This window comes from Zootoca vivipara, chromosome 8 (genome assembly GCF_965207765.1).
Source record: "Zootoca vivipara chromosome 8, rZooViv2.hap1.1, whole genome shotgun sequence".
Classification (NCBI taxonomy): domain Eukaryota; kingdom Metazoa; phylum Chordata; class Lepidosauria; order Squamata; family Lacertidae; genus Zootoca; species Zootoca vivipara.
Window position 1 is genome coordinate 28,136,023 of NC_142591.1, and position 26,257 is coordinate 28,162,279.

The following is a 26,257-nucleotide window of genomic DNA, read 5'->3' on the forward strand; positions in this document are numbered from 1 at the left end:
TGTTCATGGTATATATTGGAATGCACCTCCAGGGGCACCAGGATGGATTTACTAATGAAATCAGGCACAGTTTTAGCTCACATGACTCCTCAAGGCAGGCAGTCTTTTTCTTCTCTTTCTTCTCCTCGAACAGATGCATAGTGAAGTAACTTTTCCCCAATATAAACCTCCATACCGGAGGACTTGCAAGCGACCAGTGTTAACACCATTTTTTAAAAAGCTTTCACGAGGGGATCCTGGAGATTGCAGGCTAATTAGCTGAAAGCCTGTCCTTGGAAAATTGGTGGAAAGTAGTTATCTTCCCCAGTGCCATTTGATGTTGTTAGTCAATGAACAATTAACTGGTGCTATTTAAAGGAGTGTGAGTGAGGCAGTGTATGCCATCCAAGCCTGCATATATTTCTGGCTGTGTTGCATTTCTAAATAATCATATTTTATGATGCAGACTTATATGTGGGGAAGGAAGAAATTGCCTCAGCAACTTGAAACGTAGACAGATATAGGACTCTGGACAGAATATAAAATGAATAATTTGAATGAGTGTGCCACAGAGAATTAGCTAATAAAAAGTTGACTCTGACTGGCACATTTTTTTAAAAAAAACCAAACCAGAAAGTTACCTCAGAGTTCCTTGACACCAAGACAAGGCAAAGGTGTATCTGGTGACAAAACAGTGAGAGAAAATTGCAGCAATGAAGTATTTCATGTAACTGTCTTTCCTACTCATGTAGTTGTAAAATGTGGTGGCTGTGCATAGGCTGCTCAGTTAGTGAGCAGCAAGTTTTGTTGGTTGATTGGTGGTATTTACAACTCATGATTATTGTACTGTTTTAGTTGTGCAACTTTATAATTATGTTATATGTATGTAAATGGCACAATATCATTTTAAATGTTTTTAAAATGGTAAAGTCAGGTAAATCCCACATACTGTTTGTGTAGGCTTTGCATATTACATTTTAGGATACTGCTGACTGACACTTTAGCAGTTGCTTTTTAAAAAATATTTTATTCAAATGAAACATTAAAACAAACTGATATAAAACAATCAAAACATTCCAAAGATCACATTGGGGTGGGGAATACACAAGTGAACTGTGCATCCTCATTACACACTTAGGAAAGAATGTATCTATAAATGCCATAAGCACCAATCTATAAAATCAATTACAACAACAGACTTGCAAAGTTGACAGCAACCTTCTTTATCAATTTAAACATAAAAGGCTAACTGGGAGTGGGGAGAGGCTTGGTAAAAGATTACATAAACTCTATTTGTTGCTTAGCTGCTATGTCTATTTTGGGGATAGAAGAAAATGGATGTTGCCATTAAAATTCAAAACTGCCAGGCAATGTTAGGGGCAAATAAATAGATTTCTATACTTAGTAATAGCTCCTGGCCTTTTATTACAATAGAATTGCCTTTCTGCATCATAGCAGAACTAACATTTGCTCATTACATGGGACAAGCTCTGTGGTTTTTGGGCTACATAAAATAATAGACACTACTGGCTTATACAATGACAAAGAAGAGTGTGTTTACTTCTCAGTTTTACTCTTTCTACAAAATGGCTTGTCCCTAATTTCTGAAGTCCTTAACTCATTTGCGCTTACAGCCACAGACAGATAATATACTAGGATGCGTGTTTGTGATCTTAAGAAGCACCTCACCAGGGAAGTGCTCTTCAATATTTTTTTTCCAATGGAAAAAATACTAGTCTTAAATGCCTAAGGAAATAACTTTTAAAATGAGTTCTGTCAACTGGGTTGTTTTTTGTTTGTTTGGGTTTTTTTTTGCAGTTTACTTCCTTGGGAAGCAGGATGCATAAAACATAAATGCTTCTGAATACACTGAAATGAGAATCTTTCAGGCTTAATGCATATTTCTCTATTGCAGCTGAGCTTGATGCAGAGCATGCACAGAAGGTGTTGGTTATGGAGCATACCCAGCAAATGAAGCTAAAGGAGCGGCAAAAGTTCTTTGAAGAAGCTTTTCAGCAGGACATGGAACAGTATCTCTCCACAGGCTATCTGCAAATAACTGAAAGGCGAGGCAAGTACTGAAAATGTTCTGTGTAATTTTTAAGCTAGATCCCAAGAGGAAGCTCACACACCTGCCATGGCATTTCCATTTCTTGAGCCAGATTTTGCAAGATTTTAGTTCCTTCAGTACATCTCTATCCTGTTCTTTCATCTCTAAGTTCATATTGGCTTGCTTGTTTGAGCATTTTCTTCAACCAGTGAGCAGAATGAGACCTACTTAGCTTCTAAGAATGTAACAGCAGGCAAAGGACTGTCCTATATGCAGGACTAGCAGGGCAGCGACTGAGGCGCTGCAGCTGGAAATAGCATTGCATCAGTGGGTGGGATGAGGGCTAATAAATTTTAATATTGCAGTTGCTTGCACCACATGAACAAGTAAGTGACAGATTGCAGTTTTGCTGTAGCTATTTTCCTCCACAATTATGGATTGTATGGAAGAAAACAGCTGAATTCGAAGGCCTGTGGTATAGCAACTGTATAGATGTATGAAAGCTGAAGGTTCTGAAGTAAGTTTAATGGTTTAGGACTTTTCCTGCTGGATTCTGTTGATCTTCCACAGTTTGAGTGTCCTGGTTCCAGCGCCTTCGTTGTCACAGTAGGATTTCCCACACATGTACAAAGGACTTTTACTGTGCCTGAAACTTCTGGGGCTTCTATCACAACCTAACACATTCTGTTAGTCTCAGGGTTAATTCTGGAGAAATTAAGCCACCTCTTGATAGCAGTTTGAGATTGGGATGTTAGCTTCTTGTAATGGCAGTTATGATTAGTTTTACTTACCTGTCTCATAATGATTAATTTTTTTAAAAAAAAAATAAGTTGCATCATCCTGGGTTTGGGTATGAAGTCTGAAGTAGTTCCATTACATGAATTTCAGAAAATAAAGCTGTAAATCCAGTGCAAGTATTTTTTTTAAAAAAAATAAAGGTAAAAGGATGCCTATTCACTAACCATAAATGTTATCTTTCCAGTATGCTTAATTCATGCCATAGTTTTGTCCAGAAGTGATCGTATGCGTTAGATTTCAAGTTTACTTGTTTTCCTTTTTCTTATGGCAGAGCCGATTGGAAGCATGTCTTCTATGGAAGTAAATGTGGACATGTTGGAACAAATGGACCTTGTGGATATGTCTGACCAAGAAGCCTTAGATGTCTTCCTTAATTCAGGAGGAGAGGACAGTACAATGTCATCTCCTATGATAGGTATAAAATGAACTCTTGCATTCTTGATCTGGTTGCACTGGCATAAAAAAAAATAGTACTTATTATTGATGTTTTCTAGCAGGGTGGATACATATTAAATTGACGTGATTTAAATCACCAAGAAAAAAAGATCCACCATAAATTGTCGATTTAAATCACATTTCCCATTTTGCAATTCTTGTATTTTCTGAACAAATATACTTATCACCAGCCAGGTTCACTAAGATGCAGGATTCAGCAAGAAGCCCACATTTTTCATTTCAGAAAAAAATGGAGGCTTAATTTGAACCAGAGCCCTAGTTCAAGGATACTTTCGTAAAGCCAAGATTCTTATTGTGGCTACTTTCCTGACATCTTATGTCTTAGACTGAGGTTTATGTGCTCCATTGTTCTGGATTATTAGTAAGGCATTACAAGAAGTGGTGCATACAGCTTTTTATGCTTTAGTATGGAACTATTCCTCACTTTCTTTTTCACCCCGAGAAACTGAGTGCCATTTCTGGAGCATGTATTCAAATGCTTTCTTACTTTCTCTCAGCTATTTTGTACAAAACATCTAAAGCACTTAGTTAGTCTCCCAATTGTTGTAATATAATGGGTCTGATAGTTTGCTTTTCTAACAAATGAATAAGCATAGCTCACTGACTTCTCTTGTTATTTTGAAGGATCAGACAACAGTACTGGTCAAAATGAAATCAGTCTTCAAGTTCCCACCCAGTCAGCGTTGAGAGAGTTGTCCTCCTCAACTTCAACCTGGACTGATTCTGCCAGCCAAGATGCCAGTGAAGGAGAATCGCCTGTGATCCAGTCCGATGAGGAAGATGTGCAAGTAGACACTGCCCTTGTTGCTGTAAATACGGAAATGAAAGGCCCTTCTGATGTTAGTGATGAGAGTGATTCACAAACAATTTGAGTTATCATGGTGCTCTAAAGGAATTAGGACCCTGGAATGAATGAGTGAGTAAAGAAGTCTTTGAGCTTGCTTCTGTTACTCCGATCTTATCATGAAAAATATTACCATATATAAAACTTGAGTTTGCCAGTCATGAAAATACTGATTTTTATTAAAAAAAAATTCTTGAAGCACACCATTAGCAATAAAGTGTTGGCTTTGGAACAGTAAACCTTGTATATAAAGGGTCATCCAAAGAACAAGTTGTTGTAAGGGTTCCTTTTAAAATCCTCCATAGGAACATAATACAGAAGCCATGTTTGTTGTCACAGTGTGCATGTCTTAATTGTTGTGGCTAAAGACTGGTAAATGTATGTTGTGTAGACAGAAGAATAACAGCCTCCAATTATGTGACCTTCTAGATGTAAGAAACAAATCTATATGCTTTTTTACTGATCTTTTACATACCTATAATGATGAGCAGAAAAAGATCAACTACTTGAATAGTTGAAGTATGTGAACTTTGTTTCCATGCTCCTGTCATGTTGTTGCTTTGTCCTAGATTTAGTGGGATAAGCCTCATTTCTGATAAGGGATGCAGAAGCGTGCTGCTTTGTTCACTTCACAATAGATACTGATGAAAGACTGATGAAGTGCACTATCCTAACTTTAAGACTGTTGAAGCTTTCTACTTACTACCTGTAGCACACAGCATCAGTCCAACATGCTTGGGCTATCCCTATGTAAGAGATTATGGGCACGTTCTAAATGAGCAACTATTCCCAAATAATTGACTACTTGAAATAAGTCTTGGAAGCCCATTTCTCTTTGGGTTTGGTGGAATAATGTACCTATAAATGAAAGCTAGGAATATCTGCTATATGTGTTGCATCTTTCCTAACCAGAATGGTCCTGGCTTTTGAAGTTTTATCTATTTAATCTCTACTGCTCTTTCAGAAGAAATACAAAGTGTCCAAAAAGTGTTTTTTTTATTAAACCTTGTATTACAAACCTGAAAAGTAAACAAAACTGGCAATAAACATGAAGTCTTTCCTTACAAGGAAAGAGAGCAGAGCAGCGCTAATAAATTAAATGTCAAACTGTAAGCCATAGTCAGAAGTTTACTGTCAAAAAGGAAAAAGTACACAGCAAGGCCATAAAAACCAGACAACCACATTGGAAAACACTTGACTCTGTATGTTATTGTTAAATATTCCAAAACAATTCGTCTTCTGCAACAACCGACAATATGTATTTTATAAGACTTTTCCTGACAGTCACCACTGGCAAGCTCAGTGCAATATGGGTAGCTCTACGGTCTTGAATTCAATTATGAAACAAAAGAGTTTGTGAAAACATTTTCCCTTTTTTATTCCACACATACTGTACACACAACTGGAAAAGGGCAACAACTACTCCATTATTATTATTTTTGTTGTTGTTCAGTGATGTAAGCAGCACTTATAAATGTTACAAGAAAAACCCTGTAAGCATCCAAATCCATCCGATGAAGAAAGTGAAACGTAAGGCTTTTCTTCATCTTGTCTCTTTGCCACCCTTCCCCACCCTCCCAAGAAAAGGCTCAAGTATTTAAAACAATTTACAGGCTTATGTACAAAAAGGTATGATTTCTTTTTTGTTACAACATGAAGGAAAAAAATAGACAAGATGAGAGCAAATGCATTTTTCACATTCAAAAGAAATATGCAAATCTAGTGGCTCTAAATGTGATCAAACAACAAAACAAAATTCAAAACAAAATTAATGCTGACTGTGAAAAGGTATGAAAAACAGCAGTGGAATGGAAATGGAATGTTAAAGATTGCACGTCTATGACAAGAAGCACTTATGGCTTCAATCATTTTAAAAGGATGCTATTGAAGGGTTTTTTTGATAAAGTAGCCAACAGCACCAAAACATAACAGAATGGATTTCCTAATGAAATCAGGCACAGTTTTCGCTCACATGACTCCTCAAGGCAGGCAGTCTTTTTCTTCTCTCTCTCCTCCTCCTCGAACAGATGCATAGTGAAGTGCTGGTAACAGAGAACAATTTCTCCAAATCTCCCATTTTGCCTACAGTTAGAAAACTCAGTCTATCTTCAGCTGCCATAACCTCTCAAAGAAAAGTGTGTATTCTCCAATTTAAAAAGGTACAAAACTCATCCTGCCTGTTACAGAATACAAGCCAAAAGTATAGCAATTTCTTTCAAGTTTTGTCTCCTATCCCTTTTCTCTCTAGAAAAAAACCTGTTGACATGACTTGGAAAACAAATTATAAAACGCCAAACTTCAACCTATCAAAAAAAGTTTAAAAGCCTTTTCACAGTTACCAAAAGAAGGGGGAAAAAGGCTTTGTAGCTTCAGACAGAGGGACAAATACAAATGAATTTTATCAGCCCCTTGCTGCTTTCAAAACTGAATGTACAGCAGTTAAAAAAATCCTGCTGTAATCTAACTACCCTAAGTAAAAAATAAAAATAAAATAAAATTCAACAGTTTAATGCTAAAACAAAATTAGTTCTCTAAAACCAGAAGAAAATCTTCTTTAGAGCTAGTGCAAAGACAGCTTGTATTCTACAGCAAGTACTCCAAACTATGATATAATAATTACAAAAAAATATATATAAAATTGACAAAAATGAGAGTGTGTGTTGGCATCTTCATGATTAACCTGAAGCACTTTTGGATGAACTGGAGGATGAAAGTCTTGATGATGGCACGTCGACTGTTGCTCTCTTCCGAGGTCCTCTTTTTGGTGTAGGCTTGCTGATACAGTTCTCAATGCTGCCATTTTTGCCAGATACTTTTCCACAGATTTGATTGACTAAACTGATAATTTGTTCCTATTTCAGAAGGAAAAGAAAAATGGGTTTAGATAGCAGAAGCCTTAACAGAATGTGGCAAATAAGCTCCAACAATGGGCATGCACTAGATATAACACTCTCCTTCTCTCACATCGTCCAGCACAACTGTGAAGAATGGAACAATTCTGTTTAACCAACGTGTTGAATCAGTGCTTTATGAAGTTTGGCTTTTTCAAAAAAAAACACCACCACCACCCTGTTTAATCACAGTTTAACATGCTGTCCAAACTAATCTAAATTAGAAATAAGGGAGAACACATGAACCCAGAGCTCATTCATATATGCTGAACCACAGATTATTTGCATTCTGCTAATGACAAAAAGTCCTCATTTAAACCTTGTGTCTATGGTTAACATTTACTTTGCTTTTTTTTAAAAGGAGCTTTTTATAACAATTTCAAACAACGTTATTGAAATTTCTACATACTTACTAGTCTTCATATAATGATGGAATACAAGACAAAAACTACATGTTTAAGGACGCCTTTTAAATGCAAGAATAAAGTGTCCATAAATCAAAAGCAGGTTTCTAATATAGCTGAAATTATTTGTAAGATCAAATTAGAATTTTCAAAAATGTAAACTTTCCCAACCTATTAGCTATTAGGTATTATACAAACCTCATCATAGCGATACATTAGTTTTAGTCCTCTGCAAGACTTCTGTTTTTCTACATGTCGCAGGGCACATTCGAGGCAGAAGACAACGTTTTCATTTTCCTGTACAACCTGCAAACATTGTTTTAAAAGGTCAAGAGCATTAATAACCCACAGGTCAGTATTTCCTGAACAGCCTGATTCTATATGGAAGCTTAACCTGGATGTCTCACACAACTGTGATCCCTGTTTGTTAAGCCTGTGGGTGAATTAACTTTTAAAATTCAAACATTGAAATCACTCATTATTACTGTTGGTGTGGCAAATGTAATAACCATGGTGAGACCGTTAATTGATATATGTCCAATCACTTTGATGGTATTTATGGACACACCTACAGTATTTAGAATAAAATCCTGATGAGAACAGAATTAGAAACTAAACTTTGCCATTCTTAAGCTCTTCAAGCAAAACTGAGCCAAAGTTGTCTTTTTCTTCAAAAGAGGCTAAGGAATGATGTAAACATCAAGGCAATCCTGTTCATGTGGCAGATGCTACCATCTGGTGAGATGGGTATGTGACATGGTTCACTGACAGCAAATTTTCTCTCTGCCACTGCAGACTTTTTCAAAATGTATTGGTAGTTTGCAGTGGTGTGCAGAAAAATCACTATTTGTAAATGAGTAATTCTACGTAAATGGCTTATCCCATACTGACATTCAAAAGTAGACTTCGTATATGATTTAGTGCTACCTTGGGCTTGAAATGGCAGAAAAGCTTTTATATTGTGTCAGGAAAATGCATTTTTAGTCATGATTTTAATTTGTTAGTCCCATAAGCCTATTATTATTTTGGTACTAAATTCTAAAGAGAGCTTTATTTGTTTTATGACCTAAAAATGCACTATTTTCTGCAACCTCTTGCTGGTCTGCAATGAGAAATCTTATAGTTTATTACTAAAGTTCTTCTAGTAATAGGCTTCCTTTTACTGAACCGTTTGAACTACCTCCTTGACAAATCTTGAAAACCCTCTTCACTTATTCTGAATATGTGAAGGGGCCTGTGGAATGTGTGGCTCTAGCTCCTCCCCCCTCAATGGCAAGACTCTTGATTTGATTTGTGATTGACTGAATCAGAAGGAAGACACCTTCATTGTGCATAGGATTTCCTACGTGGGGTGGAAGTGGCCTCCTTCAGACTCCGCATACTGCATGTTGGATTTGGAATATTGCCAACATGCATGATCTCACGAGGGAGTGGAGGTAAGGCCGCAGGTTCCTGCAGGCCCCAAAGTGAATATCTGAAGACAGCTGAAGTGAGGCATACATTCTTTTAAGTGGAAAATCACCACTTTCTGCTTACAACTGGCACATTGTAGTACAATAGCAATTTTCGAATGGTGTTGCAGGTAATTCTGGAGTTCTCCCATGAGAAAATACCAGAGAATCTTCTCTGGAAGAGCCCCTGCCCACCACTGTCAATAATCCAGTGCAATGTGCAAACTGCTGGAGAATCTGGAATATTTTGTACATCAGTTGTCCTCTTTGAACTGATGATATGAAGCACAGCTGGCCTCACTTGAACTGAATGGTACACCCTGGAACATATTCAGAAATTCTCTAGAGCATGTCAAATTTCCTTGACAGGCATCAGAATAAAATTTGAAAACAATGAAATGACAATAAAAAATTCAAAACAAATCATCAAGCTTTTAGTCCTGTTTTTTGTGTTCCTTAACCTTCAACTATCCTGAATCTCCTACACACCAGTGCTTCCCAAGAGATTTCAACCTATACTTTACTGAAATACACACACTGCTTTGGCCAAATGCATTTCGGCCTTTTAGCACTGGAGTAATTGAGATTTTTTTGGGGGGGGGGGAGAAGATATGACATTTAAAGAACATAGTGAACTCCCAGCTTCTAGGGATTTTCCATACCATAGATAGGTAACACAGGTGCTGGCAAATCTGACACCTCCTCTCAGACGTCTCTAGCTGCCACTTTCGAGGTTTTTTCTTCCCATCCACTCCCAAACTGCTGCTGCTATCATGGCTCCCATAGCGAGCTGACGAATGGAGGCCTGCCTCATACAGCTGCCGCCGCTGCCTCAGCTCTGTCTCCCTGTGGACATGAGGAATAATTAGAAAACAGCAACCTCTCATAGGAATGCCATGAAGCAGCAGGCAACATTTCAACATAGGTCTGAGATTTTAATAACTACCATGCTATGATGGGCTAAATCCCATCAAAGGTTTTGTCTGACCACTGTATACAAATTGGAAGTTTTCCAGACAGAGAATCCGATACAGAAAATCCTTGGGCCAGATCAAATTATTGGGCAAACATGGTAGCCAACTGAGTTGTCAGGAGATATTACTACCTATGGAGACCAAGCACCATTTTAAGCAGCCCCACTCACTTGCTGTAGAAGAAAAGAATTATTGAGTTGGAAGGGACTTGGGACTTCATCTCATCTAACCCCCTGCTCAATGCAGGATCAACAATGCAGGATGCAACTCCAGAATCCCTGACAGATGGCTATCTAGCCTCTGCTTAAAAACTTGCAGTGAAGGAGAGCCCGTCACCTACCAAGACAGTCTCTTCCTTTGTTGAACAGCTCTTAACATTAGAAAGTTTCTTCCAATGTTTAGCCCAAATCTGTTGCACCACCATTTCCACCCACTGGTTCTAGTCCTGTCCTCTGATTCAGCAGAGAACAAGCCTTCTTCATCTTCCACATGACAACCCTTCAGAAATTTGAAGACTGCTGCTATGTCTCTCCTTAACAATCTTCTCTCTAGGCTAAACATACCCAATGGCCAAGGAGGGGAAAGGAGGAGATAGAAGTGGGACAAAAACAGTGTCCTACGGTAGGCCCTCCCTAACAGTTCATCAGTTGGCAAGACTTGACTTGCTATGACACTTAAAAGGGAACTGAGCAAAACATTGAGCAGACAGGAAGATAGATGGAACATCGTGTACCAAAGCAGTGAGTAAATGAGAACTGAGCTCAGGAAAGGAAAAGGTGGTACCACATATCAAGCAAAGGAAAAAAGAAAAAGAGTAGGCTGACATTTGCAGTTAAAAAACATAGTTATTCCAGCAGCAAAGATCAGGCTATAGAAGGAGAAATATCCTTTGGAAGATCTCCCGCTTAAGGGAAGCAACCTAAATGTGAACAAGCTTGAGAACCACTTGGATGGATGGATGTAAAAATACCAGCTCTTTTGATATTTGCAAATTTTCCTTTGTTAAAGGAAAAAGTGCATATCAACTCCACAAAAAGGAAGAAGCTCCATGCAGAGCCTCAAAAGTCTTCCACTTTGAGGGCAAACATATAGTGGAGAAGACTCTAACCATTTCTTTGCACATCAACACAGTATTTTTGTTAAATACAATTTGTAGATTCCAGCCATCAGTTTTTCTCTTGATCTATTCGAGATGTTACCGACCAGCACTACCCAGCTGTCTCACACTTGAGTTGTGGGTAGCAGTGCTACATAGTAGGAGAATAAAAGAGAAGAGCATTACATATGAAACATGGCAGGTTTCCCTTCTATTCAAACCTGCCTTGAACAGGGGCTGGGGAGCATTTAAAAACAGGTCTTTCAGTGTCTTTAGAAAAGGTGTGTAATTTTAAAAACAAAAACCCATATGATGTTTTAAAACTCTTGAAAAAAGTCATCACTTAATGCTAGTAGTATGGAGTACTTTGTTCTGTCCTCTAGTGCTTTGACAACAAACCATCCATGAAAGTTTCTTCTCCCATGTGTGGCTGTGTACAAGCAGGTTGGCTGGCTCAGCAGCTGCCAGCAATGCTCTTGGACTTCTCACAACACTCTCTATACTTTCCGCGAGAGCTACTCTGGAAGAAAGTAGGATAAAGCAAAAGAGACTCTAGTTACCTGAGCTCTCCTAGAAGTGCCGATATTGTACTAAGAGAAGACCCATTTTCTTTCTTTGCTTCTGCTGTTGCGATCTGATAGAGCAGCTTTTCCATTGAAAATGGCTTGGGTATACGTCGTTCCTTCATCTCCTGTGTTGACAAATTCCAGAGTGTTAGTTCACATAAAATGAAATAACTTAACGCATCATCATTGGGGACAAAGATTTCCTGACCAAAAGAGAGTATGTGTGAAACACAAAATTTTCCTGAGTGATCTCTTCTCAGTCACTTCATATTGGCCCTTCAGGTGCCAGTGTGCAGTTCTTGCCGTCCCTTAACTTCTCAATTAAGCCCTGGGCACAAGTGCAAGTAAATGCAAAATGCAACTCACCTCCCCAAGACTTCCCCCTGCAAAACACAACCCAACTGTAGGCATACAGACCATCTAAGAGTTAAAGATGACACAGTTGCTGCTGTCCTAGCAACAAATTCAACCAACGAGACATACATAAAAGGAGTTACTGATGAACACCAGCAGTCCTTTATCCATGCAAATGAGTTGAATCAGGACATGTCCTATGAATGGTTATATGTGGCAGAGATTTCTCAAGTTCTGAGTGATAAAAGGCACCGTCTAGGTGCTTTATGTATGGAAAAAACCCCACCCATATCCCAAAAGGTTTAATGAATGCATCAAGCAGCATTACACACGCTGTGACCAGAGGTGTTTTGTTTGCAGAGGTGGGTTTTTAAGAACACAAGCTCCTACCTTGGCAGTTTTAAAACCCATGCTTGTCCACTGGGTGGTAGCAAAGTGCACAGTTTCAGAAACATTGTAGCCGCAGCACACTTTAGACACAAAAGATCCTGGGAAGCAGACAACAAACTGCCCACTCTGCTGTACAGTACGGTGCACCTTGATCCCCTCTTTACACAGCACCTCTGGGGAGATCTAGGGAGAAGAAAGAAGCAGGTGAAATCTAGAGCGGGTGCCTAATGGACTTCTATAAAAATAACAAACCTTTGTCAACACAAGAAATACAAGACAAACTAGAAGACACCCAAATGTCCTGGTTAACACATCACCAATTACATGCCCTCTTAAACAACCCAGTAAAATTAGCAGCAACTAGGCCCCTGACAACCTTCGAAAACCTCCTCCTAACAACAAAGGGACACAGTAAAGGGATGGTATCCACAATATACAAAATACTACTCCAAAATCCCACAAACTCCCTAGACACAATCAAAAAACAATGGGAGGATGACATAGGCTATGAGATTAACCCCACTCAATGGACCAGAATGTGGTCTAACCCCCCCCCTTTAAATTGTATCAACAAAAATAAAAGAACTCACTCTGAAAATCACCTAAAGGTGGCACCAAACACCAAGAAAACTAGCGCTAATATGCCCAGGAACCTCCAAGATGCTGGAGAGGGTGCACCTCCACATGTGGTGGGAGTGTCCCAAAATCCAACTATTCTAGACAACAGCCATACGAGAAATATATAAAATAACCAAGCAAGTATTAGAAATCACCACAGAATTGGCCCTACTAAACATATTCCAAGACAACAATGCCCACTTACACCACAAAGAACTCATAACCCACCTACTCTCAGCAGCCAGAAACATCATAACCAGACACTGTAGAGACCTGTCAGGAGTAAGCATGGACCAATGGTACCAAATAGTATGGGAAACAGCCTTGCTAGAAAAATTAACCAATAAACTGAAACTGACACGGGGACAAATAGAAGAAAATGCCTTCACACCAGTATGGCTCCCCTTTATCACATACACAAGCCAACAATGACAAAAAATCCACCAACAGCATACAAATCAATATGGCTAACCCATGGGTGTCAAACACAAGGCCCGGGGGCCAAATCCGGCCCGCCAGACCTCGTCATGTGGCCCGCCGAGCGCCCCAGCCAGCGGGACCCAGCAGTGGGACCTTGCTGCTGAAGCGCCGTGCCGACAAAGTGCCGACAAACAGCTGGGGCCGGGGGGGGGGTAGAAAGGCGGCCGGAGCAGCGCCCCACGGAGAGTCCCGAGCCTCTGCGATGCAGCAGTGCTCTGTAGCACTTTGAATCCTCCTCCTGCCACGGCTCGGCGCCTGGAAATGGCTGCTGCTGCTGAAGCACAGACAAAGCACCCAGCAGCGCCTCGTGGAGGAGGAGGAGGATTCAAAGTGCTACAGAGCACTGCTGCGTCCCAGAGGCTCGGGACTCTCCGCACGGCACTGCCGGGCACCGACCTGGCAAGCCGCCTCCTCCTCCTCCTCTTGCCTCACCTCCTCCTCCTCCTGCCGCGGCTCAGCCTCACGAACGTGCAACTCTGAGGCTTTACGCATTTCTCCTAAAACGGACACCCGCTGCCTCACGCTGCACGGGAAATGCTTTTTGCCCCTGGGTCCCTTCGCGCTCTTTTCTGGTGCTGAATCAAGGTGGCGACCCCCCCTCCCTTTCTTTCTTCCTCTCTCTTGTTCTTATTCTTTCTTTCCCTCTCCTTCCTTCCTTCTTTATCTCTGTCTTCTCTCCCTCTTTCTTTTTCTTTCCTTCTTTATTCCTTCTTTCCTACTCTTCTTTCTCTCACCTCTTTCCTTCCTCTCTCCCTCCTGCTCCCTCTTTTCTTCCTTCCTTCCTTCCTTCCTTCCTTCCTTCCTTCCTTCCTTCCTTCCTTCCTTCCTTCCTTCCTTCCTTCCTTCCTTCTGTCCTTCCCATCTTTCTTCCTCTCCCTCATTCTTATTCTTTCTTTCCCTCTACTTCCTTCCTTATTTCTCCCTTTCCGTCTTCTCTCCCTCTTTCTTTTTCTTTCCTTCTTTATTCCCTTCCTTATTTCCTACTCTTCTTTCTCTCCCCTCTTTCCTTCCTCTCTCCCTCCCACTCCCTCTTTTCTTCCTCCCTCCCTCCCTCCCTCCCCTCCCCTCCCTCTCCCTCTCCTCAGAAACATAGGATGCTGCTTTATACTTCTGGCCCTTAAACCCTGGAACCAGGAGAGCAGCTCCAGTGAGTCAACCTCAGCCAGTCCCTTTGGTGAAGGGTGGTGGCTCACTGGCAGAACATCTGTCCTGCATGCAGAAGGACCCCAGCATCTCCAGGTACTAGTAGCTCTGCAAAGGTCCTGCATGAAACCCTAGCGAGCCTCCACCATCCAGTGCAGTTACCAAAAATCATTTTTCAATAAATTGTACAATAATTGTACATTTGAATATCTACTTGCCATTATTCTGACTATGTTTCTGCTTTCAGAGCTAGTTATTACTTACATTATTACAAAAAATAGTAATAATTGAATGCAGTGACAATAATTTATGATAATAAAGAGTGGACACATAGTCCTACAGATACAACCGGCCCTTTGCGGGTGACCAAACTGCTGATGCGGCCCCCGATGAATTTGAGTTTGACACCCCTGGGCTAACCTGATCCAAAACACCCACCCCACTCACACATGAAAACAAAGACCACCACAGCCAACCACAAATGAACAGCCACACCCTAGGCCAACTCCAACATCTCTCACCACCAAAGGAACACAAGTGAACAGAGAGAACCTGCACAAGCAATGCTGACAAAACCCCCCATAATAATAATAATAATAATTTATTATTTATACCCCGCCCATCTGGCCGGGTTCCCCCAGCCACTCTGGGCGGCTTCCAAAAAAACAGAAATTCTAAAATACAGAAATCCATCAAACATTAAAAGCTTCCCTAAACAGGGCTGCCTTGAGATGCCTTCTAAAGGTCTGGTAATTGTTCTCTTTGACCTCTAGTGGGAGGGCATTCCACAGGGTGGGTGCCACTACCGAGAAGGCCCTCTGCCTGGTTCCCTGTAACTTGGCTTCTCGTAATGAGGGAACCGCCAGAAGGCCCTCGGAGCTGGACCTCAGTGTCCGGGCAGAACGATGGGGGTGGAGACGCTCCTTCAGGTATACCGGACCGAGGCCGTTTAGGGCTTTAAAGGTCAACACCAACACTTTGAATTGTGCTCGGAAACGTACTGGGAGCCAATGTAGGTCTTTTAGGACCGGTGTTATGTGATCTCGGCGGCCGCTCCCAGTCACCAGTCTAGCTGCCGCATTCTGGATTAGTTGTAGTTTCCGGGTCACCTTCAAAGGTAGCCCCACGTAGAGCGCATTGCAGTAGTCCAAGCGAGAGATAACTAGAGCATGCACCACTCTGGAGAGACAGTCAGTGGGCAGGTAGGGACTCAGCCTGCGTACCAGATGGAGCTGATAAACAGCTGCCCTGGACACGGAGTTGACCTGTGCCTCCATGGACAGCTGTGAGTCTAAAATGACTCCCAGGCTGCGCACCTGGTCTTTCAGGGGCACAGTTACCCCATTCAGGACCAGGGAGTCCTCCACACCCGCCCGCCTCCTGTCCCCCACAAACAGTACTTCTGTCTTGTCAGGATTCAATCTCAATCTGTTAGCCGCCATCCATCCTCCAACCGCCTCCAAGCACTCACACAGGACCTTCACCGCCTTCACTGGTTCTGATTTAAAAGAGAGGTAGAGCTGGGTATCATCAGCATACTGATGGACACCCAGCCCAAACCCCCTGATGATCTCTCCCAGTGGCTGCATATAGATGTTAAAAAGCATGGGGGAGAGGACAGAACCCTGAGGCACCCCACAAGTGAGCGCCCAGGGGTCTGAACACTCATCCCCCACCACCACTTTCTGAACACGGCCCAGGAGGAAGGAGCGGAACCACTGCATGACAGTGCCCCCAGCTCCCAAGCCCTCTAGACGGTCCAGAAGGATGTTATGGTCGATGGTGTCAAAAGCCACTGAGAGATCCAGCAGAACAAGGAAACAGCTCTTACCTTTGTCCCTAGCCCGCCGGAGATCATCGACCAGTGCGACCAAGGCAGTTTCAGTCCCATGATGAGGCCTGAATCCTGACTGGAAGGGATCCAAATGGTCCGCTTCTTCCAGGCGTGCCTGGAGTTGTTCCGCAACCACTCGCTCAATCACCTTGCCCAAGAATGGAAGATTTGAGACTGGGCGATAATTGGCCATATTGGCCGGATCTAAAGATGGTTTTTTAAGAAGCGGTTTAATAACCGCCTCTTTCAGCGGGTCTGGGAAGGCTCCCTCATGGAGAGAAGCATTTACCAACCCGCGAAGCCCATCGCCCAGCCCTTCCTGGCTAGCTTTTATAAGCCAGGATGGGCAAGGATCAAGGAGACAGGTGGTTGGTTTCATTCGTCTAAGCAGCCTGTCCACATCCTCGGAGGTAACAGATTGAAATTGATCCCACAAAACTTGACTAGACAGGACTCTAGCACTCCCCCGCCCCGGCCCTGCTCCCACGGTGGAGTCTACCTCTTCCCGAATCTGAGCGACTTTATCTGCAAAAAACTTTGCAAAATCATTGCAGGAGATCATGTGGCCCGTACTGGGCCCGGATGGAGCAGGTGGTTCCGCTAAATTGCGAACCACCTGGAAGAGTCTCCTGCTGCTGTTTTCTGCAGATGCGATGGAGACGGTGAAGAAGGTCCTCTTCGCCGTCGCCATTGCCACTTGGTAGGCTCGAAGTTGAGCTCTAGCCCGTGTCCGGTCTGATTCAAAATGAGTTTTCCGCCACCAGCGCTCTAGCCGTCTCAACGACTGTTTCATTGCCCTCAGCGCCGGGGAAAACCACGGGGCTGTCCGGGCTCCATGCAATCTGAGAGGGCGCTTCGGAGCCAGACAGTCAATAGCGCTGGTTAACTCCGCATTCCAGCGGGCCACCAGGGAATCAGCTGAAAGGCCATCGACATGGGATAAAACATCCCCTACCACTCTTTGGAAGCCAATTGGATCCATTAAGTAGCGGGGGCGGACCATCCGAATCGGTCCCACCTCCCTGCAGAGGGAAAGGGTTGCGGAGAAGTCCAGTTGCACCAGAAAGTGATCTGACCATGGCACTTCTTTTGTTTCGCTTTTACTTAATGTCAGATCACCAACATCCATAGAGGTAAACACCAAGTCCAAGGCATGTCCGCGGCTATGAGTTGGGCCAGACTTATTCAGGGACAGCCCCATGGTGGCCATGCTTTCCACGAAGTCCCGAGCGGCTCCTTGTAAGGTCGTGTCGGCATGGATGTTAAAATCCCCTAAGACAACCAAGCTAGGTGTCTCCAGGAGCACATCCGACACGACCTGAAGCAGCTCGGGCAGGGAATCCTTGGTGCAGCGGGGAGGTCGGTACACCAAAAGGAATCCTGTACTGCCTCTATTGCCCAACTTCCAGAACATGCACTCAGAGAACTGGGTCTTCCCAATAGGACGCCTGGTGCAAACTAATGACTTCCTAAAAATCACTGCAACCCCCCCTCCCCGCCCAGATGGCCTGGGTTGCTGTGCATAAGAGAAACCTGGTGGGCAAGCAGCGCCAAGAACGGGCCCATCGGCTTCCTCCAACCAGGTCTCTGTCACACATGCCAGGTCAAATCCTCCATCCACAATCAGGTCGTGAATGGCGGTGGTCTTATTCATCATCGACCTGGCATTGCACAGCAGCACCTTCAGGTCATGTGGGTATCCCTTGCCTATTCCAATATCCGTCCGGTCAGGACCAGACCTGGAGGCAGGGATAGTCCTCAGACAACGACTAAGTCTGCCTCCTCGGTAATGACATGGTCTGGTCTTAGCGTAACTCCTCCTCCTACCCGTGACCACTGAGATCGGTTGTTCCAGTGCACACACCCCTGTGGAATCTGCCCCAGCCATTTTGCTTGCTGGGACCCCCTCCCGGGCAGCCCTGACCCCTCCCCTTAAAAACAAAATAAAATAAAAACAAAATAAAACCTCTGTAAAAAACAGCAAAGAACTCAACAAAAGAAGAACACAAAAAAGACAATAAAACAATAAAACCAAAAACAATAAAAATTACAAATACACTAAAATTTAACAGATTCCCACACCCAACTAAAAATCCCTCCCACCTACCACCCCAAACACAATAAAACAATAAAACCAAAAACAATAAAAATTACAAATACACTAAAATTTAACAGATTTCCACACCCAACTAAAAATCCCTCCCACCTACCACCCCAAAGAAGATAAAAACATTAAAAATTCTTTAAAAAGCATTTTAAAAAGAACTCTGTGCTGTTTCAAGTTCCCCTGGGCAGCACCAGCAGCAGAGCGGCGGCAGCAGTCCTTTATGAGGCCTTCCAGGCCCCGCCCTAAACCAGGTGGAAGGAGGCAGGGACAGGGCCTGTGGGCACTCACAGCAGGAGAGAGTCCTGGGCAGCACCAGCAGCAGAGCAGCGGCAGCAGTCCTTTATGAGGCCTTCCAGGCCCTGCCCTAGACCAGGTGGAAGGAGGCAGGGACAGGGCCTGTGGGCACTCACAGCAGGAGAGAGTCCTGGGCAGCACCAGCAGCAGAGCGGCGGCAGCAGTCCTTTATGAGGCCTTCCAGGCCCCGCCCTAAACCAGGTGGAAGGAGGCAGGGACAGGGCCTGTGGGCACTCACAGCAGGAGAGAGTCCTGGGCAGCACATATATTAAGTAAAATAGAAACATCGCCACCCGGCCCCATCCCCTCATCTTTCCCCCTCCACCTCTTTCCCCCTTTTCTTCCTAATGTATCAACAAATGAAACCGATTTGTAACAAAAAAAAATCTTACGTGGGGGGGGGATACGAGAGAGAGAGACATTGCACACACCTTTGTAAATCAAGAAAATCTTTAACAAAAATACAGTAAAAAAATAATCATCTTCATCCATCTCCACCCTTAATACGCATAGGTCAGTTGAGGGGGAGCTGTGTGCCTGTGTTTGCCCTTGTGCGTTTGGCAGTGGGAAAGGAGTGTGTGTGGACACCTACCAGTGGCATGCAGTTCCCAGATGGTTAACCAAGGTTTGGCCCTTGGATCTAGAAAGGAAATCTACCCCTGGCTTACATAATAAAACGTATTGCTGTTCATGACACCGCAAAAGAAACTGCCTAGTAACAAACCATAAAGCAACTCACCATGACGTTAAAGGTAAAGGGACCCCTGACCATTAGGTCCAGTCGTGACCGACTCTGGGGTTGCGCGCTCATCTCGCATTATTGGCCGAGGGAGCCAGCGTATAGCTTCCAGGTCATGTGGCCAGCATGACAATGCCGCTTCTGGCAAACCAGAGCAGCACATGGAAACGCCGTTTACCTTCCCGCTGTAGCGGTTCCTATTTATCTACTTGCATTTTGACGTGCTTTCGAACTGCTAGGTTGGCAGGAGCTGGGACCAAGCAACGGGAGCTCACCCCGTCACAGGGATTCGAACCGCTGACCTTCTGATCAGCAAGCCCTAGGCTCAGTGGTTTAACCACAGCGCCACCTGGGTCATGACACCGCAAAAGAAACTTCCTAGTAACAAACCATAAAGCAACTCACCATGACGTTACTTTCAAGCATTTCCAGCCCTGGAGTGCCATTGGCTTGCAGCAGGGTGTGTACCACTTTGTCAAGTTTTTTCTCCTCTGCAGCAGGAATGCAATACCTGTTCATTTTTGACACAGAAAGGGGAAACAAAGGTAGTATTTATTCCACGCTGCCCAAAACGACATCACCAAAGCTGAGAGCAACATGAGAACATACAAAGAGCCCTGCTGGATCAGACGAAAGGCCCCTCTGGTCCAGCATCCAGTTCTCAGATGTGTATAGGAAGCCTGGGCCTGAGCGCAAAAGCAGATGTGCAAAACATACCAAGAGTTTGCAAATTTGAAAACAAGATCAAACTTCAAAATAACACAGCAAGGAATAATTGTGGCGCTACAACCACTGAATATTTTATCAAAGATTGGAGCATTAAAGGATTCGCCATCTCTACATGTATCTGACTGCATTTCTCTCAGATATTGGGGGTAAGAAAAAGGAGAAACAGAACTGTGTTTGAACTCACAATATTTTGAAGCTCTCACCTAATGAAACTACAACCAACATATCCTCCGTTGGTTGAACCTAATGCTGACACCTGACTGCTTTTTAACATCCCATAACCATCAATAAGGGCCGTCCCACACATTCCATGTCAGCAAACCTGGGCATGCTGCTGAAGCACCCATGAGCAGAAAGGGATTTGTAGCTGATCCTGGCTCTTTGGAAGAGAATACCTGCATGGCACACATTTCCAAAGACCGGATTTCATCATTTGTATGACCAACTTGCAAGGGTATGCTTAAAAAAAAAAACCAATGTACACCTAAAAGATGAATGTGTGATGGGGCCCCAATATCAAAAGCTCCTTTTTGACAAATATTATCTGTACACCATATCTGAATAGCAAAGACACATTCAGTTTGGACTTTCTCCAGAGGACATTTGAAACTCTTCTATTTGAGCCAGCAAGAGCCATTAGCTGGGTAGCCCCTGGGTCAACTCTTATGTCAGCCCTGAATGCACTTGGCACTTGGGCAAGCCACACTCAGCCTTCCAACTGTATCACTGCAATAATAATACAGCATCCTTGTAATTACTGAGATGATGTATGTGTGAAGTGCAGCTTAAAGCTGAGGCTTGTACAAACTACCACTCCCTTGCCTATGGGAAAAAAGAAGGGCCTCCTAGTGACGAGACAGGAAGTTGTTTTTTCCAAACACAGTTATTTATTTTCCATTTAGGCTAGAAAAGATAGGTGTACGTTCTTATGGTACAACAGAAGAATGCTGCCGCTCACATAGGGAACACCACTTGTTACAAATCTGCACTGCATCTGGAACCCCTCTTAACCCTCTGGGAAGCTCTTTAGGGTGTTCTTGATCTTCTCAAGCCAGTTTGGCAGAGGGGAAGAAGATGGAGGGGGGCAAGATTGGTGCCTCCTTACCTGTGTACGAGAGAGTGCATTCTACTCTTCGAACAGGATTCTTGGATCCAAGAGGTTACATATAGGGAGTGCATACTGGAAACATTTTTTACGGCCTAGTAACTTTGGAGGCTTATTTGCACGGTATTTGCACCAAATGAATAAGTGGGACTTCTATGTAAGGCTTGTGATTAACTCTGATTCTTTACCACATTTCTAGGTTGCGTGTGCTGAACAAGGATCAACTTGATCTTTTTCTGCTTAACTTGGTATTTTCTGGCTTTTTAGAGTTTTAGAATCTTTAGGGAAACAATATTTATGGAAGAAGGTTGCAGTTGGGCAGGTTGGGGTGCCATGAACTGCGATGGTGTTCAGGCAATAGGAGTAAGATGCTGCATCAGGATCACTATAGAAGCTGACTTGCAACTTCCTGAAAGCAACAGTGCAGAAGAGCAAAGAGGTTCACTTGGGATTAACTTACCAAATGCAGTCAGCACCAGTGTGTAAGTAGTCTATATATGGAAGGTGATTTTGGTCTCGAGACCAGCATGAGGTAGAAAAGACCATGCCAATATTTAGCCAAGGAATTGTCACTCCTAAAGCAGTTTAGATCAGAAGCAAAACACAATTAATGAGGAAAAGGTATGTTGAAAACCACACATATAATTTGTGCTGATACTTGAAAATTTAAATCTTTTGATTTCTACCAGAAATAAGATTACAAAGTTAACAAAAAAATATGTCTTTAATCTGATTATTTGGATACATTAAGAAAACATTTCCCCCCAGAAAGTTGAAAATGGTGCAGGTATGCTTAGGTATCTCATTATCATCTCTATTTATAGGTCTTTATAAAAAATGCTTTAAAATCTTGCCAGACCTGTTTGACCAGATATCATTTGGGGGGGGGGGTTAGAAGAAATGAGAGCAACAGCAGTCACTTTCAGCTCTTTGTAAAACGATTATCTAACCCCACCAGCCATTATCAGGTAGAAATCACTGAAGAGCCTTAATGAAGAACAGAGGAATTTCTGCAAATTTATTGGCACAGCACTGCTCCCTGGAGACTGCAAATAATGAAGTTACATGTGCTGATCGCTCACCATATTGACACTAAAACATCATCATGAGCCTACTGAATAATGATGAACAAACATGCTACAACTGGGAGAAGTAAATGGCCCAAGATAGAGATGGTCTGCACTACATGCGTACCCCTTCGTCTCGCTCTCACCTTTCTTTCTTTCCTTTTAAAAAAATTCAGTAATACAAGAGACAGAGCTTAACTGCTACGTTCGGCTGGTTAAGATACAAAATGCACCTTTCTCAGCCTCTCTAGGATAGAAGTGTGTCCATCTGTGCCGAACAGATTGAGGGGTCAATGGGCAGCAGAGACACAAACAGGATTATAAATGCCACCATGATGGGAAGCTTACTGAATATTAATTCATTTTTAAACAGCAGGTAGAGATGCCTGGCTCCAGGGAAGTGGCAAAAACATGATTTATTCAACACTCCATGTGAATTCCACAACAGAGTAAACATGGAGAAAATAAATGGACTTACCAGGCACAGCACCAAGATGTCGCAGGATGGATCCTGTGTTATTAGGAAGGACTGTTAGGTTCCACCCATGCCTGTTAAAATTAAGTGGTGCGCATCGTGATGAGCAAACATCAAATGTCACATTAGTCATTGTTTTATTTACCTACTTGCTAGGGGTTCAGCATTGCTGTGTAGGACTGCAGCCAAAGGAGGAATGCTCCAGGCCTCTTTGCTGCAATTCCAGCTTTTCTTTTAAAAGTAAAATTCTGCTTGAAAACTAAATTTCTAGCTCTTTCCTTTATGCTAACAAATGTGTAAGCTGCATTCTAGACACGGTTGTTCGCTTTTTTGTGAGAACACTTGCTCTCGCTTTTGTGTTCTGGCTCACCTTGCAAAGGCACTAGTGACTGACAAGAACTTGAGACTTCTTGTTTAAATTTATTGATGCCATTTTTTATATAAACATGATTAATAAATCGAAATTGTGAAAACATTAAACTACTACTTTTTCTTCTTTTTGCTGCTTCACAAAGATGCACCATGTTATTGTTTCAATTAGGTGCCTTGCAAAAGCAAGGAAACAAAAAACCCAGTAATTGTCTGGCTCCCAATCCGATGCGATATGTGGGAAGGAGAGGTTTGGCAGGGACTGATGACCATCTTTCCATGGGGTCATAGCTGACACATTTTAGCAGCTACTGTATGGTTCCTAGCCATCTGTTTCCACCCAAACTGAGTTGTGGTTAATTCATTAAACGCATTGTCATTAACTTGCTCACTCAGGAACAGACAAGGTGAACATTAAGGGAAACGTACATGCATCTGGGTGCACAGCATAAAGAAGGCATCGTGTGGATTCAAAAAAAGTCCTTGCCCACCAAATAAGAGGTTGCAGCATTCACACAACCCATTAAGATGCTTATGCTGAGCTGGTTGGTTGGGGAAATGTTAATGCTCTGGCTCCTTCAAGCAACTAACTGGAATTGGACAGAAAAGTTAGAGGAGGAATGGTAGGATCCTGTAGCAACTGCCTGCACCCCCTTAAGAAGATCCTCACCCTTGGAACTTACAAATAAAAAGAAATGCAAAAGGTGCAATGAATGTGCAATTGTACAGTTTTAGAAATCCTTTGTGCTAATGCAGAGTGTGCAAAAAGGGGGAGGGAAACACCCAGTGCTACATTTCTGGATTAGTCCAGGCCTGATCATTTCATGAAACTCTTCCTTCTGGGGACACTATAAATATATGAACAGCATAAATAGGAAAAGGGATAATAATTACAAAATATAATAAAACACAAAACTTCATAATCTCAAATTAAATGAATAATAGTTATCAAGTTGCATTCTGCAAAATAAAATATATTAATGCAAACGTATCTAATAAAATCACACTAAAACCAGACTTTCTACGAATGAGACAACCCCTAAAAATGGAAAGCTGTCAAAAAACATGATTGGTAAGGCTCAAGGTGCTTTGGGGCAGTTTTCAATGATATATTTTGTCCTTGCTAGCCCTTTTCCTATGTACGCTGTTCATATGCCCCCAAGGAAGGAATTTTCCAAAACGTGTTGGACCTGGAATGAATGAGCCATAATTCTAGCAGCCGAAGTCCACCCCCCACCTTACCTGTCAGTAACAACCCTTATTCTGCAGTTGGCTCTTTTGCTTCTAACTGGGGCGGGGTAGCACAAGCAGCTACAAATACTTTGAGCATGAAACAACATTATACCCAATAATGGTGATGAAACCTGCAACTTAGTAAACAAATTAGAGGAGCCCGTGCTCTATGGACTACAGGAGAGATGAAACGTGTCTCGGAACTCCCATTACCTTGAAAACGGTTCTGATTTTCCTACAGGAAAGCCACTGCCGTGGGTGTTGGTATCCACTTTCCCACAATGCACTGCTACATGGCAGTCCTTCTGCTCCACTAACCTCCAGTACTCTTGCTGTAGGAAAATAAAGTTTTCGTATTAAGATTAGAGGAGAGTGCAGTTCCATTTCCTTGAGTTTAATCTAGCCAAATTCTCATTCCTTGGAAACTGGGTGCCTGATATTTCAAAATACACCAATAGCAAGCTTTGTATAGCTGTTCCGACAAATAACAATTTCTTAGCTGGTGTTATTACTAAGCCCTGATAAGTGTGAATGCTTGCAGTATAAAAAAATGATATTACTACCCATTTTGAAATTGTGGCTTGGTCCATTCTGAGAGTAAGTGGTCCTCCAAAGGGGCAATGGTTTATAAAATATCTTTGTGTCAACCAGTATAACTTCTGCTAAGGATATACCATGAGCTGTTGCCACTGAACCAATGGCTGTACCTAGGATAGCCTGATTTATGTAGTGGGTTGGCATGTGCCCAAGGATGGTTATTCCTCACACGGAATAAAGTGCTGGTTCACATAAGAGGTAAGATAGTACAGTGAAGCATTTGGGCTACATGTTTGATGTCCTTGAGGTAGGACTCTTTTGCAGAAGCCATGCTGATTCTTCCTCAGCAAGCCTTGTTCTTCTTTCTGATAAACTGTTTCACAATTCCGTTTTAAGATCTGCCTTTCTATGTGCTTCTTGCTGCTGCCCTCTTTTTCTTCTTTGACTTCTTGGATCCCAGCAGCAATTCCCCACCAACACAACACGACACAACACAACACACCTGCTGTAATCATGGGAATTGTTACAGGGCTTAACTGCTGAGTTCTCATGTTACATTACCTAGGCAAATGCACATTTGTGGATGGTTTGGATCTCTCGGGTGTACGAGGAGAAAATCATCTTCTAGTGGCTAGTTTAAAGAACTACCCTGACTTTATGGAACCCCTCACCTCTATTTCAGCTGCTGTAGGCTCTTTGTTGAAGCACATGTTCATTATGTTTCTTGCTGTTCGGTAAAAGGTTGTTAAAGAAACAGACCTTCCCTGGGAACCAAAGCATAAAAAGGGAGAAATTATGGTTGCTGTTTTCCATCATTAGTAATAGAAATAATGAAAATAATAATGAATAATGGAAGAGCAGATATGAGTGGCTGAAAAAATAGATACATCATGACACAGGGTTATTACACCAACAATGTTCCAGATTGCAATTTCTCTCATCTATTGCATGGGCAGCACCAATGAAAAATATGCACAATGTTATTAAGAAAAAGTAGGGGAAATGCATAATATATGGGGGGAATTGCTGCAAAATATGTATATTAGGCAGAATTGTGAACAAAAACACACATTTTTAGTGTTGGCTTTAAAAAGAAAATCACAAACTGGTGTGGAAATGGGGCAAACTGAGCTTAAGATTGGAAAAATGAGACACTGAAGTTGTCCATCACTAACTGCAGACTGAAATTGTAAATGCTCTAAATAGGCTTGCTCAGATATATTTTGTCCTGTGTCCTGTTCTAACTTCACGTTGCCTGAGAAAGTTGCCCTCTA

At 42.5% G+C, this 26,257-nt stretch overlaps 2 protein-coding genes across 4 annotated transcripts in view; one reads left to right on the forward strand and one right to left on the reverse strand.

Moving 5' to 3' along the window:
* Positions 1 to 5,240, forward strand: part of DTNBP1 (dystrobrevin binding protein 1) — a 42,427-nt gene extending 37,187 nt beyond the window's left edge. The window contains exons 8-10 of the mRNA XM_035124714.3: positions 1,895 to 2,050; positions 3,099 to 3,242; positions 3,908 to 5,240. Coding sequence (XP_034980605.1) covers positions 1,895 to 2,050; positions 3,099 to 3,242; positions 3,908 to 4,155 — 548 coding nt within the window. The 3' untranslated portion in view covers positions 4,156 to 5,240. The remainder of the gene's footprint in view (positions 1 to 1,894; positions 2,051 to 3,098; positions 3,243 to 3,907) is intronic.
* JARID2 (jumonji and AT-rich interaction domain containing 2) overlaps positions 5,107 to 26,257 on the reverse strand; it is a 194,168-nt gene continuing 173,017 nt past the window's right edge. Inside the window, exons 9-19 of one of the 3 annotated variants that reach the window (XR_015951393.1) lie at positions 25,655 to 25,747; positions 24,660 to 24,778; positions 22,848 to 22,918; positions 21,763 to 21,877; positions 19,874 to 19,979; positions 12,254 to 12,436; positions 11,504 to 11,634; positions 10,956 to 11,094; positions 9,536 to 9,719; positions 7,621 to 7,728; positions 5,743 to 6,979 (exon numbers count right to left, since the gene is read on the reverse strand). Coding sequence is in view for 1 of the 3 variants with exons in the window: in XM_035124712.3 (XP_034980603.2) it covers positions 6,803 to 6,979; positions 7,621 to 7,728; positions 9,536 to 9,719; positions 11,504 to 11,634; positions 12,254 to 12,436; positions 19,874 to 19,979; positions 21,763 to 21,877; positions 22,848 to 22,918; positions 24,660 to 24,778; positions 25,655 to 25,747 (1,287 nt within the window). In the remaining 2 variants the exon portion in view is untranslated. Of the gene's footprint in view, positions 6,980 to 7,620; positions 7,729 to 9,535; positions 11,095 to 11,503; positions 11,635 to 12,253; positions 12,437 to 19,873; positions 19,980 to 21,762; positions 21,878 to 22,847; positions 22,919 to 24,659; positions 24,779 to 25,654; positions 25,748 to 26,257 lie in introns of all 3 variants that reach the window. The other 2 variants (XR_015951392.1, XM_035124712.3) reach the window with 2 other exon arrangements.